This window comes from Stegostoma tigrinum, chromosome 18 (genome assembly GCF_030684315.1).
Source record: "Stegostoma tigrinum isolate sSteTig4 chromosome 18, sSteTig4.hap1, whole genome shotgun sequence".
NCBI classification, from domain to species: Eukaryota; Metazoa; Chordata; class Chondrichthyes; order Orectolobiformes; family Stegostomatidae; genus Stegostoma; species Stegostoma tigrinum.
In genome coordinates this window covers 18,202,244-18,218,659 of record NC_081371.1, presented here as the reverse complement: position 1 = coordinate 18,218,659, position 16,416 = coordinate 18,202,244, and the positions used below count along the sequence as shown (strand labels likewise).

Here is a 16,416-nt window from a genome sequence, read left to right as displayed (position 1 = left end):
ATTCCTACACGTCTGGATGAATGGAATGGATAATACAATTCATTCTTCCACCATTAGGGGAATTGTCAAACATATTTCAAGATGAAAAATCATTGGGAATCAACATTTAGTTCTGTGGTCTAACCAGCATCATGCTCTCAAGCATGAACTAACAGAAGATTAGGTCCTAACCTTTTACACAACCTTCGATTTATAAAGTGTCTGCTTCTCCACAAGGCCCCACTGTACCTTCAATGTGATTTCACTTTACATAACCAACAAACACTCTCAATGTCTGCAATACAACACATACTCCCAGCTATTATCTTCTCTGGACTAATAACATTGCTAAATAAATTGTCATGGGTTGGATATTGTAGGAATTGTTGTCAACATGATACATTATGCAAATATCAGTCTGAGTTTTCTTTTCTGAATAAATTAATGCAGATATCTAGCACAAATATATCAGTCATACATACTCCTAACAATGAAACACAAAGCATAATTGCAGCTAAACTGCTGATCTCTTTCTTTTAATTCCAGGTTTTTGCTGCTACAAAATTGACAGTAATTAGAAGGGGTAAATTCATTCTGAAACTAGATTGTGAAATAGGAAACCAGATGCCTTTTTTTTACTCAATACTAGATTTCTTTACAGAATCTAATATTACAAACATCAACCTCCTCCCTAACTAACACCCAGTGCCCCAGCTTATTGCAACTTATTTTTAACAGTTACTTAATAATGTAGGAATTTAGCCATTAAAAATAATGCCTTTAACTTAGAAGGTACAGATATAATGGCTGTTGCATAGAAAGGCCCTGCGAAACCTCACTCCTGTAGAAATCAATTCTTCTGTCAAAGTTGTGATTTTTCAGGAATGCAACCACAGCTTTAAGTGAGGATGCCCTGTAACAGTTAAAGTGGAAATTATACACTCTGGCCTCCATGAAGTCAACCTGTCACTGAAGGCCTTGAGCGGACCAGAAAACCTGATTTCCCAAGCATCTGTGAAAACTCTCAGAGCCAGATGAGATTTGAGGGGCAACAATGGCCAAGTGGTATTATCACTGAATGATTAATCCAGAGCCCCAGGCAATGTTCTGGGGAAACTGTGATAACAAAGTGTAGAGCTGGATGAACACAGCAGGCCAGGCAGCATCAGAAGAGCAGGAAGGCTGGAGTTTCGGGACTAGACCCTTCTTCAGAAAAATGTTGTGGGGACCTTGTTTTACATCTCACTATGCCAAACGTTGGAAGTTGAAGTCAGCCTGGAGTTAAGAGTTTGATGATGACCACAAAGCTCTTGCTGATTGTTGGGAAAAACCTACCTGATTCACTAGTAACCTTTAGGAAAAGAAGCTGCTATCCTTTCCTGGAAGGAATTCTGGAATTTACATATACACAGTAAACCTTCTAACTGATTAAAGATTTCACACCATCTTGGGTTTTGTTCAGTACATCCTCAATGGTGTGAATCTTTTATCTTTTATTTATAAATGCTGTGTCTGATACTACCTCTCTCACTAACGCCTGAAGAAGGAGTGAGGCTGTGAAAGCTTGTGTTTTCAAATAAACCTGTTGGAGAATCCTAATGGTGTTGTGTGACTTCTGACCTTGTCCACCCCAGTCCAACACTGCCACCTCCACATCACGTATTGGCCACTTCAATGGAAAAATTGGCCATTGGGCCAGAGGGTTGCCCTCCAAATTCCCAACCTTTGAGCAAATATTGTGGTGACCCGTTCTTTCCAAACTCCCACTCCGAGTCCACTCTTGTAGACTTCACAAAACGTAGCTTGATGAATCTAGATAAGCTGTAATTGGCAATAGCAGCCTCATGACAAACAACTGCTGTGGGTAAAAGTGGGAGTAATGGTTATAATCTGAAATTATTGAATTTAGTTTGGAGTTTGGAAAAGGTTGTGTTGGTGTGTTGAGCTTCAATGGACCAAAATGGAAAAGGACATGGACAGAGAGGTCAGTGCCAATGTTGTGACTATGAATTTGTTTCAGAATGCTTTAGATATATGTGGCTGTGGGTGTGTGCAATCTTAAAGGAAGCGGCTTGTGAGCAGATTGTCCAGCACCTTCTATATTGCTGCACCTGCAAAACTCACAAGTGACATGGCTAGCAGGGTCAAAATAAAAATGCCAAGAGGATAATTTGCTCCTTTCTGATAAACATAAAATCACCTTTAGTTGTTAAAATGTATTATTATGGTTGAGGGTAAAAAGGTGGAAAACTTTAATTGATGAATCTCCTGAACCCTTACAATGAACAGTGGTAGTTCAGACATGTAGCTTGTCTATCTTAGCGGTCAAGGTCAAAGGTTTGGAAAGCTTAGTACAAGAGGTTGGAACACATTGCCCGAAAGGACAGAGGAAGCAGATTCAGTTGTAATTTTGATGAATACTTGAACAAAAATGATTAGAAGTCAATAGGAGTGGATTTCACTATGACTGCCAAAGAACTAGCACATGTATGAGAGGCTGAATGGCCTGTTTTTGTGGTCCATCCTTCTAGATTCTAAAGACAGCATTTATATTGACAGAGGCCAACATGTGCTTTTCTCCAGTGTTAACCAATAACATGATTGTATCATTTTGCACAGGTACAACAATTCACTGGGCAGTTTCACTGATATTTGTGCTGAAAATGCTCATGCTAACATTGCTCATTTTGCAACTCTTAAATTGCTGAATCCCTCAGATAAACTTTACTTAGATCCAGATTTAACTCTTTCAAAACTCTCCTTGCTGGCCTCCTCTCCATCTTCCAGGAAGACTTGTCTAACATTTGGTTGCTTGTAACCTGCCGCAAACAGAGTTCATTTGGCAATCACTTTTTATTCACTGGGTTCCCAAATCCACCAACTAAATTCAAATCCTTGTTCTCTTCTAGAATTCACCATCATTTTACTCCACCTATCTCTGCAATTCCGCCCAGTCTTACATCTTTTACCAAATGTTCGTCTCTTTTCAGTTTGGTATCTATACTAAGATCCGGTTTTCAGTCAGGTGACAGAACATGAACAGGCTTTATTAAGCAAATTTATACACATTGGGTGGTAGGTCAGAACATCTACTGGATGGCTACAGTCCCTGGTTCTACTTCTATGAGTTCCAACTACAAACTGCACCTCCCTCTCATAGTGCCACATTAAACCACTAACATTCAGCCATAAGCATGTAATACATTACTCCCAGTTTTCACCCCTGCACCCCACAACTCTCTTTTTCTGGAGGCATTAATCTCCTAGTGTGAGCTCAGCTCTCTGGGAAGACAAAAAGGATGGCTGCATTCACTTCCTATTGTCTTGGGAAGTAAACGCCAGGGTGGAGTGGAATGGCAGCTCCTCAGGTCCATTGGTCTTCAGGATTGTACAGCCAATCAGGGAAAAAAAATGGGATAACCCTCATCTCCTGAACTATAACAGCCTTGCAGGGGAAAATAACAAACTGAAATTCTTTTTTCACCACCATGTGTGATGGGCTTTGAGAACAAAGAGCAATCTAGAATGACAATTTCCATTAGAAAGTAAAAGTGCATCTTTCTGATGAGAAAGGATCCAAACGAGATTCCTGCAGAGCACTGTGGGTTGTGTGCCGAATGGCAAATTGATTTACTTCCTGATGTATTCCCAAGCCCTTTTCCAAAATTTCAATCTCATTCTGTAGACTGCATCTATCATTAATAATGATATCAGTATCTATCATTAATCACTGTCTTCTACAAATTTAAACAAATACCTTTGTTCACACTCTCAAGAGCTGCTATTTCAGACTGAAAGTTATCACTGAGTGATTTTATCAGGTTTTCCTCAGCTATTAATTTGCAGTGATCTTAAAACAGTGAAAATCCTCATTTGGGAGAGAGACATTTTCCTCAAATGTATCTCTATTATAATAAAACCAAGTCTACCTAATCTCATCTAAACTGAGCTCTCATTATCACTTACTCAGCTTCTCTTCTGTCCTGGCTTACTATCAACAAACCCAAGGTCTGCCTATTCCTTTCATATCTCCCTTTTACTCTGTCTCCACAGATCGCTCACCTCTCCTTCCCCTCTACCCCAAACACCTTTTCCTAACCGCTATCAGTTCAGATGAAAAGTCACCGGACTTGAATCGCTAACTCTGTTATCTCTCTAAAAATGTCACCATACCAGTTGAGTTTCTCCAGTAATTTCTGTATCTCTTTACGATGCCAACTGCTTGAGAACACAAATTGACTCTGCACAGATTTTTGGAAATCTTCTGTAACCTGCTAATTTTTCAGTTTCCAAGTGCGACTGCCAATAGTTGAGCCTTTTCGTCAGCAGTCCCTTGGAATTTGTTAAACTGCTCCAGTTCTTATTAACTTTGATTTGGTTGAACTCCTTTTGATGTTTGGCTTCATCAGAGTTAATCGCAGGCTCAGTTGCCACCTACACAGGTTTATAATTTCAGAATGGTGACATGATGTTGACATTCAATATGGGCATTGCTTGCTGTGCTCCCTCTAAAGTTAGCAGGTTACAGAAGATTTCCAAAAATCTGTGCAGAGTCAATTTGTGTTTCTCCCGCACTTTTACAGCTTTGGTGTGGATTTTCCCCTCAGCAGTTCAGTGTTTATGTGGCTCTGAAAGCTTGTTGCATGCTGTGTCATGTTGCCACTGTGATTTTCTTCGTGTTTCTCCCCCCACCTCTGGGATCAGATCGCTGGGCTCGTTTTGTCCGTCACATGTAGCACCATGCTGTCTATTCACTTTGTATGGGATCGTCTAGGGGGATGGGCTTAGATTAGCTCACAGGTCGGCGCAACATCAAGGGCCGAAGGGCCTGTTCTGCGCTGTATTGTTCTGTGTTCTATGTTCTACGTTCTATGTATGGTCCTTGACACTTGCCTCAGGTTCTACGGGTCTGGTCACTCTGTGGTAATATGAAGCCTGTGCTCAGGTGAGCAAATATTAACAGCTTATATTAATCATGACCATACTCTGGGATGATAACTGAGAGGACATCTCCGGAACCCAACAGATGCATGTGATCGCACCTCATTATTGGCCTAGATCCTTATCCACATGTTCAAGAGCTGCTTTTAAAGCTTTTTACTCCACAGAGTTTGTTACGTTTTGTTCTCAGCCGTACTAGTGCCTGAGTTTTCAGCTACTTAGACCCTTTTATTGCGTCCTACGTTTCTGACTCGGCATCAGTTTCCTGATTTAAATTTGTAAAGTACCTGGGAGATTTCTGTACTTTGGGAGCACTTTCAACCTGGTTGCAGGTAAACACACAGCAGCATCTGAACAGCAGAACAGAACCCAGGAAACTGGGCAGCTGTCACAAAAACATTGCAAATTACAAGTCTCCCTAACTGCCTAGCTTTCAAAAATCGCACAATGTTTAACTTAACTGCGCAGGTTGGACATGCGCTATAGAAACTCATGGCTGAAGAAAAGAACATAAACAGCAAAATGTTACATTTAATGAGATTTCTTTCAAAGGCAACCACAATGAGCTTGCAATTTGTTGTGTACATCAGGTAAAGAGATAAGCTAAATGGAAATATAACGCCATGCATAGATTTTCACTCGGGTTTGTTTAGACTGCTGAACAAAGAATCTGTCTGCTGCTAGTAACTGATCTCTCATTTTATTCATAGGCTTATCTCTCAACACAGAAGTGTGATGACCAGCACATCATACCAATCTGGCAGAAATACACTCAGGGGTTTAATAAGTGGAATCATAGAATCATAGAATCCCTACAGTGTGGAAGCAGGCCCTTTGGCCCTACAAGCCCACACTGCCCCTTGGAGCATCCCACCCAGACCCATCCCCCTATGACCCACCTAATCTACATATCCCTGAACACTATGGGCAATTTAGCAGGGCCATTCCATCTGCCTCTGCTGGTTATCCAGCCTTTCTACAGATTGTAATTGAGGGATAGTAGGGGATTAGAGATTCCATTGCCATTCCTTGTATTCCAACAGAAGTTGAGCCTGAATCCTGGACTGGTCCATAAAACTTGCTCGATGCCTATTCTGAGCCTAACCTGTCGTCCACTGTCACTAAAGTAAATGACAATCATTCCTTAAGGAGCTAGCTGTTGAATGGGTGTGCCAGCTCAATACACGGTATGAAGTGTAAAGTTGCTGCCATTATTCTCTTTAAGTATAGAAAATTACAGGGCCTGCTTGTTCTCGTGTGGCAGTGAGAAACCACTGAAGTAGCCTTCAGTTGAAGAAGGGGTACTGGATCCAAAACATTATCTCTGATTTCTCTCCACAGATACTGCCAGACCTGCTGAGTTGTTCCAGCAATTTCTGCTTTTGTTTCCAATTTTCAGCATCTGCAGTTCTTGTGTTTTTTTTTAGACGGAAACCACTTTCTGGTCTAACTGGAAGAGTCTCTGTTACATGAGAGCAACTAATTCCAAATGATGGACATTGTTACAAAGACTTCAAGTAGAACCAGGTGTTAGGCCTCACTCCTCTAAAATCCTAAGGTGTTCTGACTGGTCTTTCGAATGACAAGATCATAGTGGGTGAATTTTAATGGCACTCTTCACTACTAACATTACCAAACCCAAATACAACACTGAAAGCCTCTGAAATAAGGTTCTGGCAATACGAGCAATCAATTCAATCAGTTGCTATCCTGCCCCTTCATCGTAAATGACCTTTGAATCTTCTCACAAGGTGGCAGGATGTTACTCCAGGATTACTCTGCCTATATGGATGAAACAGCTTTATGTAATGCTGCAGCAATAGACAGCCAATGTTTCTTTAAACCTTTTAAAAAATTCTCTTGTTGAACATGTGCATTACTATCTGGGCCAGAATTTATAGCCTGTCCCTTGTTGGCCTTGAGCAGGTGGTGGTAAGCTGTCATCTTGAACTGCTTCAGACTATGTGCTGGAGGTAGACCTGCAATAGTATTGAGGCGGGGGTGGGGGGGGGGGGGGGGGGGGGGGGGGGTTGGGGGTTGTGGGGAGGGGTTACTTCCAGGATTTTGACCCAGCGACACTAAAGGAACAGCAATGTTTCCAAGTCAGGATGGTAAGTGGCTTGGAGAGGAACTCGCAAATAGTGGTGTTCAGATGTATCTGCTGCCATTGTACTTCCAGTTGGAACTGGTTGTGGGTTTGGGAGGTGCTCTCTAGGGATCATGGGTGAATTGCTGCAATTCAGAAGTAAATTGTACACACTGCTACTGCTAAATATTGATGGTAGAGAGAGTGGATGCAGTGCCAATCAAGCAGGCTACTTTGTCTTGCATGGTGTCAAGTTTCTTGAGTGATGTTGGAGCTGCATTTATGCAAGCAAGTGAGGAGTATTCCATCATACTGCGGACTTGTGACTTGTAGATGGTGGTCAGGCTTTGGAGGGTCAGCAGGTGAGTTACTCACTGCGGAATTGTTAGCCTCTCACCTGCTCTAGTAACCACCATATTATATGGTGAGTCCAGTTGAGGTTATACTCGATGGTAACCTCTGGGATGTTGATAGTGGGACATTCAGAGATGATAACCTCATTAAATGTCAAGGGCCAGTGATTAGATTGTCTCTTTTTTGGAGTTGGTTGTTGCCTGGTATTTGTGTGGCACAAATGGAACAACACTTGAGAGCCCAACCCTGGGTATTGTCCACATCTTGTTGCATTTGAACATGGACTGCTTCAGTATCTGAGGAGTCGCAAATGGTGCTGAACATTGTGCATTCATCGGCAAACATTCCTATTTCTGACCTTTTGATGGAGGCAAGGTCATTAATGTAGCAGCTGAAGATGGCTGGGCCTAGGACAGTACCCTGATGCACTCCTGCAGAGATATCCTGGAGCTGAGATGACTGACCCCCAATTAGCACAGCCATTTCCTACATGCCAGATATGCCTCCAACAAGCTGAGAGTTTGCCCCGATATCCTTTGATTCCAGTTTCGCTATGGCCACACTCAATCAAATGTAGTTTTATTGTCAAGGGCTGTCACTTTCACCTCACCTTTGGAATTCAACTCCTTTATCCATGTTTGAACCAAGGCTATAATGAGGTCAGGAGCTGAGTACCCCTGACAGAACTCATACTCGGCATCCCTGAGCAGGTTATTCTGAACAGATACTGCTAGATAGCAAAGTTCCTGACACTTTCCTTTACTTTACTGATAAATCAAGGGTAGACTGTTAGAGCAGTAATTTACTGGGTTGGATTTGTTCTGCTTTGTTTGTATAAGACATATCTGGGAAATTTTCCACATTATCAGGTAGATGTCAGTTTTGTAGCTGTGCTGGATGAGCTTGGCCTGGACAGTGCAAGTTCTGGAGCACAGGTTTTCAGTACTGTTGACAGAATGTTGTCAGGGCCCATGGCCTTTGTAGAATCCAGTGCTTCCAGTCGTTTCTTGATAGCAATTGGAGTGAATTGAATTGGCTGAAGACTGGTATGTGTAATGCTGAGGACCATTGGAGAAGGCTGAGATGGATCATCCACTCAGCACTTCTGGCTGAAGATTGCAGCGAATGTTTCAGTCTGATCTTTTGCGCTGATATGTTGCACTGTTCTATCACTTGAGGATAAAAGGAGGGATGGAGGGAGAGAAATAAGAAATGGAGGTAGAAGATAAGTCAAGGGAGGAGGATGAGGGTGGAGAAGAAGGAAGTTGAAAGTGAAGATGAGACAGGAAGAGGGACAAGATTGGAAGGTAAGCACAGGAAGAGAAAAGAAGGAGAGAAGGGAAGAAGACCAAGTGTTTGCAGAGGGGGAGGTAAAGGTGGAGATTTGGCAGGGGAGAAAGCCAAAGTGGAGAAAGGAACGAGGGGGAAAGACAAGGAAGATGACAGGCAAGAATTGAAAGTTAAAGAGCATAAAATGGGGTGGAGACGAGGGAGGAAAGTGTTATGGTGGAGGAAGGGATAAAAGTAATGGGGAATGATGAGACAGGGAACATCATGGGTAAAATACAGTAGCCACGGGCTGAGAAGGGATGAGGGGATGGGAACATGGGCAGACAGAGAACTGTGAAGGAAGTGAGAATAAGAAAACCAGGGAAGAGAAGCAATAATTGGAGACATATTGTGAAAGAGGAGGTGGTGCACAACAAATAAGACCGAACTAATAAATTGAAAAATACCATAGTGTGGTCTCACTCAAGAATGAGGCTGCAATATAACAGCTGCCTGGAATAGGAATTATACAGATCAGGGTAGAGATTACCAAAGACGGTGGAAATGGTCTGTTCAGGCTCCAGTGGCACAAAGTTTGACAATATTCAAAGAATTGTGTGATATAGTTCCAGTTAGTCAGTTTAGAACTGTGTGTCACTCCAGACAAAACTTGAGGAGTATGAGTTAGCTATGTTAGTAATGTTCTAAGCACAAGTAGTGGGCTTTTTGGTCTGCTGCTTAATTATGATTATAAATGTATGATTATGAATGTCAGGTGAAAACATACAGAGCTGAAATTTAGATAGGTCATGTTGGTGACACTGCAGAAGCTTGAGTCTCTTCAAGCTTGGTGCATTGCTCACCAGCCGTTAGACTGGCTCAAGGGATGCTTTTCGCTGGGATGGGCGTTCATGGCCAGGAGGTCTCTGAACTGCCATTATCATGGTGGAGCTTCAAATCAGCCAATGTGCTTTCTGTAAATGTAGACTACACAGATCCATTCAGCATTGTCATTCACAATGTAACTCCAGACACCAACTGGAAGAAATCTCGTCACATATGCAGTTTACCAAAGAGATAGCTTTATTGGAAGGCACTGCTTAGGCAATCCATTGGTGCCAGTAACAGTTTGTATAAGCACAGATGACGGCACTGGATGGCAGTCATGACATTGGCCACTACTCACACTCTGGAAACAATCAGGTCCAATTGAACCAAGTTCAAACCTGGCTCCTCTAAATTCCTTGACAGTGATAAACAGGCAGTCTGGCCAGCTTACAAATACACTGTACATTTCACTGTGCATGCCCCAAATATTTTCTATACACCACCCAATCAAAGTACTCATCTGAGTCCCTTTTAGTAGAATGCATGGCATGTACCTTGGTCTTGAGAGAGCTAGCACCTTTCCCCCGACATTGTGGCATTTTGTAGGATAAAGATGAAATGGGATTTGAGAAGATGCATAGATGAAAGCACACAGTCTGCCTTGATGACTTGCAGTGAGGGTCCAAGCCAAAGCTCCAATTAGTCCCAACACCATCCCCTCCCTGGGGTTCCATCATGACCCTTCCTTCACCCCTCTGATTAGCTGCTGCTTCTATTATTATGGATCATGTTGTGCTTTGTAAAGGAGAGGAAAGTGTCAGTGAGTGTCATGCTATATCTTTGGGTGATGTACCTGGCACACTTGTGTAAGTTGTGAGAAGTGAGTAAGTGGCACTGGGTGTGTAAAGGGTGAGGTGATGATTATGAATGTAAGGTTCAAGTCAAGCGTGTTGGTAGATGAAGGAAGGGAGTGTGATGAACAAAATAGTGTTTGGGGCTAATTGATAGGATGTCATTGACTGAGCTTGACCACTTTTACTAGGGCATTACGTTTCTTGCAGTGTCGCATACAGGACATTAGCGATAGACTGATGCCATTGACCTCTCTATATTTGCTCACACTGTCTTCTCAGCAGTCAGTCTGGAGGGCAGAATGAGGGGGTGAGGTCATGTCCACAGTGGAATGTCATTTAATCTGTAATCACCTTCCCCGAATTCTTAAGTCATCAAACACTTTCTGTTTTGGATCCAGGGATATGCCACCACTCACCTATTGCTGTCCATGGCCTTGCTACTCCTTTGTCTCAACAACTGGCTTCTTCCTCTCATTGTTAGGGAAGAGTCAGGATCCTGTCTTAGTAAGGGAATGGAGGGAAATACATCACCTATCTTGACTCGTTCTCACCTATTGCAGATTGTTTTCCTTCTGGAATGAGAGAATGGAAGGTGTTACATACTTGTGATGAATTAGGTGGCACAGCTATTCCCTTTGATAGAGCATCAGATGATGAGGGGCACCCTAACAGCAGTTTATAAAATCATGACAGGCATGGATTGGGCGAATAATCAAGGTCTGTTCTCCAAGTAGGGGAGTTTAAAACTTAGGGCGTAGGTTTAAGATGAGAGGGGAAAGATTTAAAAAGGGACTTAAGGGTTAACTTTTTCATGCAGAGGGTGGTCTGAGTATGGAATGAGCTGCCAGAGGAGATGGTGAAGGCTGGTACAATTACTCTACTTAAAGAGTATCTGGATGGGTATATGAAGAGAAAGGGTTTAGAGGGTTATGGGCCAAATACTGGCAAATGGGACTAGATTAATGTAGAATATCTGGTTGGCATGGACAAGTAGGACTGAAGAGTCTGTTTCCATGCTGTATATCTCTACGACATAATCTATGACTCTATGATACCTCACACTTATCTCTAATACCAACTACTGTCTCTGCCTCTATCAAGGATTATGCTGTACCAGTCTCACTATTACCTGCAACATTTTCCCTGACTTGCTGTCTCTCACTCAAATGCCCAGTACCACTAACACTGCATGGCCTCTGTACTCACCTCCTTGGGACATCTCCCCACTGTTAGTCCTGGACAAGAAACAAGTCCCATGTCAGCACTACCCCATCCAGAAGGCCCTCCAGGACCCTGCCCCCAAAGCAGGGTTCTGATTTCCCCATCTGCCGTGTCCAGGGTAAGTGTCAGGATGCATGCAGGGCAGCTCCAGACTGACTGTGCTTGTCTGGGAGCCCAACCGAATTTTAATAATGATGTATACTCAAAGGATGCTGGTAAATTCTAGGATATTCTTGAAATTGGCAAATTTTTCGGGGAATGATGCATTGTATTATGGGGTGAAAATCTAATGTGAGAGAAGCAATAGAGGCATGATAGGTAATTAATGAGGCAACTTTGGTCAGATACAGCGAGAGAACATGCTCAGCCTCACAGTTACAAAGCTTCCAAAAAAAAATGACACAACTCACTCAGCCAAAAAATAAGTAATATTCAGTCCAAACAGTGTTGTCTGCAGTCCTAGAGATAGTAGGAACTGCCACTGCTTGGCCTGCTGTATTCATCCAGCTCTACACCTTGTTGTCTCCAGTCCTGTGCCACATTCTTTTACAGCTCTCTCCAATTTAAATGTTCAAATTGACAATTTTTGGCTACAAGGCTGAATGCTTTTCATTGTGATTGTCATTGCAGACATTTTCTTCAGCTTCAAGCTAAACAAATTTCACGCCACCAAACACCAAGTGGCTCGCAACCTATACAATGCCAAGTCTGCAATAATTTTTGTTGACTCTTCCTATCACAATCTCTGCTCCAAAGAGAACAACACCAGCTTCATGAGACTCCTCATGCATCTGAATTCCCTCACTCTTACCATCATTCTAGTGAATCGCTTCAGTGCTGGCTAGAGTGTCGACACTCTTGCTGAAGAGAGTGGCTTGGAATTGTACACAACACTTCACCTGAGGTCTAACCAGCCATCCATAAAGTGTTACCATATTTTTATTCCACTTATACTCTATAGCTCCAATTATAGAGATTTATTTATCCTTCGACAATGTGCAACCTTTAACTGTCTTTTGGTTTTGTCATTCTTCAAAAAAAATGGTGTCTGTGTCCCTAGATTCCTGCACCTCCTATAAAATTGTAACAATTGGTTTATATGCCCTCTCCTAAATTTCCTTTCCAGAAAGCAATACTTCACATTGCTGCACATTAAATTTCATCTACCATGTACCCTCTCACTTTCCTATGTCTTCCTAAATTCTTCTATAGGTATATAGCTATCAATATGGTATTGCCTACAACACCAAAATTTCACATTACATTTTTTTGCCTTTAATTGAAACACCTTACTGGCTTCTGGACTTAAATATGCAAAAGTGAAAGAAAGCAGAGAAAACAATAGAAAGAAAGGAATCTATGGAGGTGATTTTCCTTATGTTTATATCCAATGTAAAATGAAAATGTGGACAGAGAGAAAAAAAGGAAATTTATTATCTTATAAAAATGATTCATTCACTGTTTAGAATGATCAATAAACTTGTCTGATATAATTGGGAACCGTTGCCTTAGGAATTGAAATGTGCTGATGGAATGTAAGCCAAAGTCAGGAAATAGAGTGGACAGATGGCAAAATTTTACATGGAGATTTCTGAACATTTCATAGAATACAAGACCTTGACTCCACAGAATGAAGAGTAACTTCTCTGTACTTGAATCTCAAGTACAAGGATATTTTAAAAAATGTATCTTGGATGCCTGTGAAGCTAAAGCATAAATTTAAACAGGGGCAGGGCCATGGTGGGATTTGAGAAGAACGCGTCTGATTTCAAAATTAAGATGGTACTTAACTAGTTTAGCGATAACGGATGATGAATGAATGGGACTTGGTGGATGTTAGAAGACAGGAAATAGAGTTCTGGGTGAACTCAAAGCTCACAAAAGGTAGGAGCTTGGGAGGCTGATGTGTGTTAGAATAGCAAAGTCTGCTGGTAATAAATGCAACATTTGTGCAGCAGCTGAGTGGAGGCTGGGAGAGAATTTTTTTTTCGAAATTTTCGGTGCAAGTTTTATATTGGAGTTCCCCATGGGTCAGTATTGAGACACTTGATTTTTCTGATAGATATAAACGATCTAGATCTTGGTGTTCAGATGATAATTTCAACATTGTCAGACAATCCAAATCTTGTAAAAATTGCAAACATTTGGGAGATTAATTTAGAACTTCAAAAAGACTGGCACATTCATGAAGTGGGCAGAAGGGTAGCAGTTGAAATTCAATGCAGAAGTGTTAGTTAATACAGGTTGATTAAAGGAACATGGGCAGACAGTATAACAGAGAGGGTACTATTCTGAAGGGTGTGCAGGAGCAAAGAAGGCTGGGTGTATGTGAAACTAAGCCATTAACGGTGAGAGTACTCTTTGTCTGCGCTGTAAATAAAACATATAGTATTGTGGACTCCATTAATAGCAGCATGGAATTCAAGTACAGGGTGGTTATGATGAACCTTTAAGACACTGGTTAGATCTCAGATGGAATATTGTGTATGGCTTTGAGTGCGACTCTGCATGAAGGATAAGGATGCATTGGAAAGAGGGCAGAAAGGTGTAAGAATGGTTGCAGGGATGAGACATTTCTGCGGAGAGAAAAGGTTGGAGAAGTTGAAACTATCTTCCTTGGAGAGGGGAAAGCCAAGATGAGTTTTGATGGACATTTCAAAATTATGAGGGGGTTGGACAGAGTTGACATGTCCATCCTGGGCCTCCTGCAGTGCCACAATGATGCCACCTGAAGGTTGCAGGAACAGCAACTCATATTCCACTTGGGAACCCTGCAGCCCAATGGTATCAATGTGGACTTCACCAGCTTCAAAATCTCCCCTTCCCCCACCGCATCCCAAAACCAGCCTGGTTCATCCCCTCCCCCCACTGCATCCCAAAACAAGCCCAGCCTGTCTCTGCCTCCCTAACCTGTTCTTCCTCTTATCCATCCCTTCCTCCCACCTCAAGCCGCACCTCCATTTCCCACCTACCACCTCATCCCACCTCCTTGACCTGTCTGTCTTCCCTGGACTGACCTATCCCCTCCCTACCTCCCCACCTATATTCTCCTCTCCACCTATCTTCTTTTCTCTCCATCTTCGGTCCACGTCTCCCTCTCTCCCTATTTATTCGAGAACCCTCTCCCCCTCCCCGTCTCTGATGAAGGGTCTAGGCCCAAAACATCAGCTTTTGTGCTCCTGGGATGCTGCTTGGCCTGATGTGTTCATCCAGTTTCACACTTCATTATCTTGGATTCTCCAGCATCTGCAGTTCCCATTATCACAAGAAGAAGTTGTTCTTGCTTACAAATGGACTGAGAACCAGAGACCATGGTTTTTGAGGTGTTTTTATAAAAGAAGTGGATTGGAGGCGAGAGATTAAAAATTCACACAACAGTTAATTAGGGTATGGGATGCACAGCCTGGAAGTACAGTGGAAGCAGGTTCAATTAAGGTATTCAAGAGGACATTGGATAATTATTTAAGTTACATTAAAATGGTACCATGGGCCAAATGGCCTTCTGTCCCATGGAACAATTCGCTGATTGGGAGTTCAGTACATAAACATGCTCTGTGAAGTTTAGTCGTTGTGCACCTGGATGTGAAAGAATCATGTAGCGTTACACGCATCTCCACATATATGATTGGTTGATTCTTTTACTCACTTGCATATCACTGTTACAGCCTTTAGTTAATGGAGAGTAATGAAACAGTGAGCATAGTAACAATTAAATTGTTGATTAGCATTTACCACTGAATCAGAACAATTTATTGTGTATCAATTGTTCTTGTCTAAATCTATTGGTCCAGACAAAGCTGGAGTTAGGATGGTGTGCAAGTTCGGTTATTGCATACAAAACCAAAGTGAAAATGCGGGGAGATTCAACAGACGCGTGGATTGAGAGAAAACTCGCATTAACGTTTTGGTCAGGAATACGGAACAGATAATTTGAACATAAGAGAATTTATCAAAATGTGCTACGTATCTGTGACCGGTGAGCACCGTAGGGACAGTAGTACTAACTGGATAGTATTGGGCAGTAGACGCATGTTGCTGAAGTGTGTTCAGTGTTTGCTTTGCTGCTATAATGCGGAGTATTGGGGAAGCACGTTCATAAAGGGGCCGCTTTTTTTTAAATTTTGAGGGTTGGGTAGAGATTAGTGCACAGCATTTTCTTAAATTTTTTTAAAGGCTGTACATTTGTGGGTACGGCTTGAGATTACTGTCGACTTCAGTGCAGCTACCGGCTCATTTCAATTGGCTGCGGAGGGCAGGAAGTGAAAATATTGTTCCCACCTTTCAGTCTCAGCTGATCTCTCCGAGACGGAAGTGAGTCTGTTAGCTTTACTTTGAATGTCTGTCATCCCAACAGAAGCCTGGAAATGGTGGGCTGAGGGAAGCGGTGCTATCGTTTTAGCTGTGAGTGAGAGCGCCAAGAGCTAGGCTCAGGACAGGCAGAGAGCCAGGGAATTAAAGTGGGCAGGAGGAAGAGATACCTGCAATGAGAAGAGTGTCAGAGGGTAAGGGATGGCATCCATTCAACAGAGCCGAACTGGAGACGAAGGAGAGGACGGCGAGGATGGCTCTCTCCACAAGATGCTGATGGCGATAGAGGAGGAACGGATCAGAGCAAGCCTCAAGCAGGAGATGAGTGGCCTGGGTAAGTGCAAAGGGATTTGTTCATCTTTCTTGCATACACCGACAGACTTCAGATTCTTCTAACGTGACATGAAAAACTCCACACTCTTCTGGGTCAATCCTAGCAGTGGGGGTTTGTTCGAGCGTTAGGAGAATACAGACTTTCAGAGTTAGCCCTGTTCAGGTTGATCCTTCGTGAAGTGACGCCTTTCGGTTTTGACAGATCACTTTTAGTGGTGAAATATCAAACAGCGAGCGTAAATT

At 42.4% G+C, this 16,416-nt stretch overlaps 1 protein-coding gene across 2 annotated transcripts in view; it reads left to right on the top strand.

Moving 5' to 3' along the window:
* Positions 1 to 15,844: 15,844 nt before the first annotated feature.
* The window catches only part of kiaa0930, a 104,623-nt gene continuing 104,051 nt past the window's right edge, over positions 15,845 to 16,416 (top strand). For both annotated transcript variants that reach the window (XM_048549216.1, XM_048549215.1), the window contains exon 1: positions 15,845 to 16,174. In XM_048549216.1, coding sequence (XP_048405173.1) covers positions 16,042 to 16,174 — 133 coding nt within the window. In that variant the 5' untranslated portion in view covers positions 15,845 to 16,041. The remainder of the gene's footprint in view (positions 16,175 to 16,416) is intronic.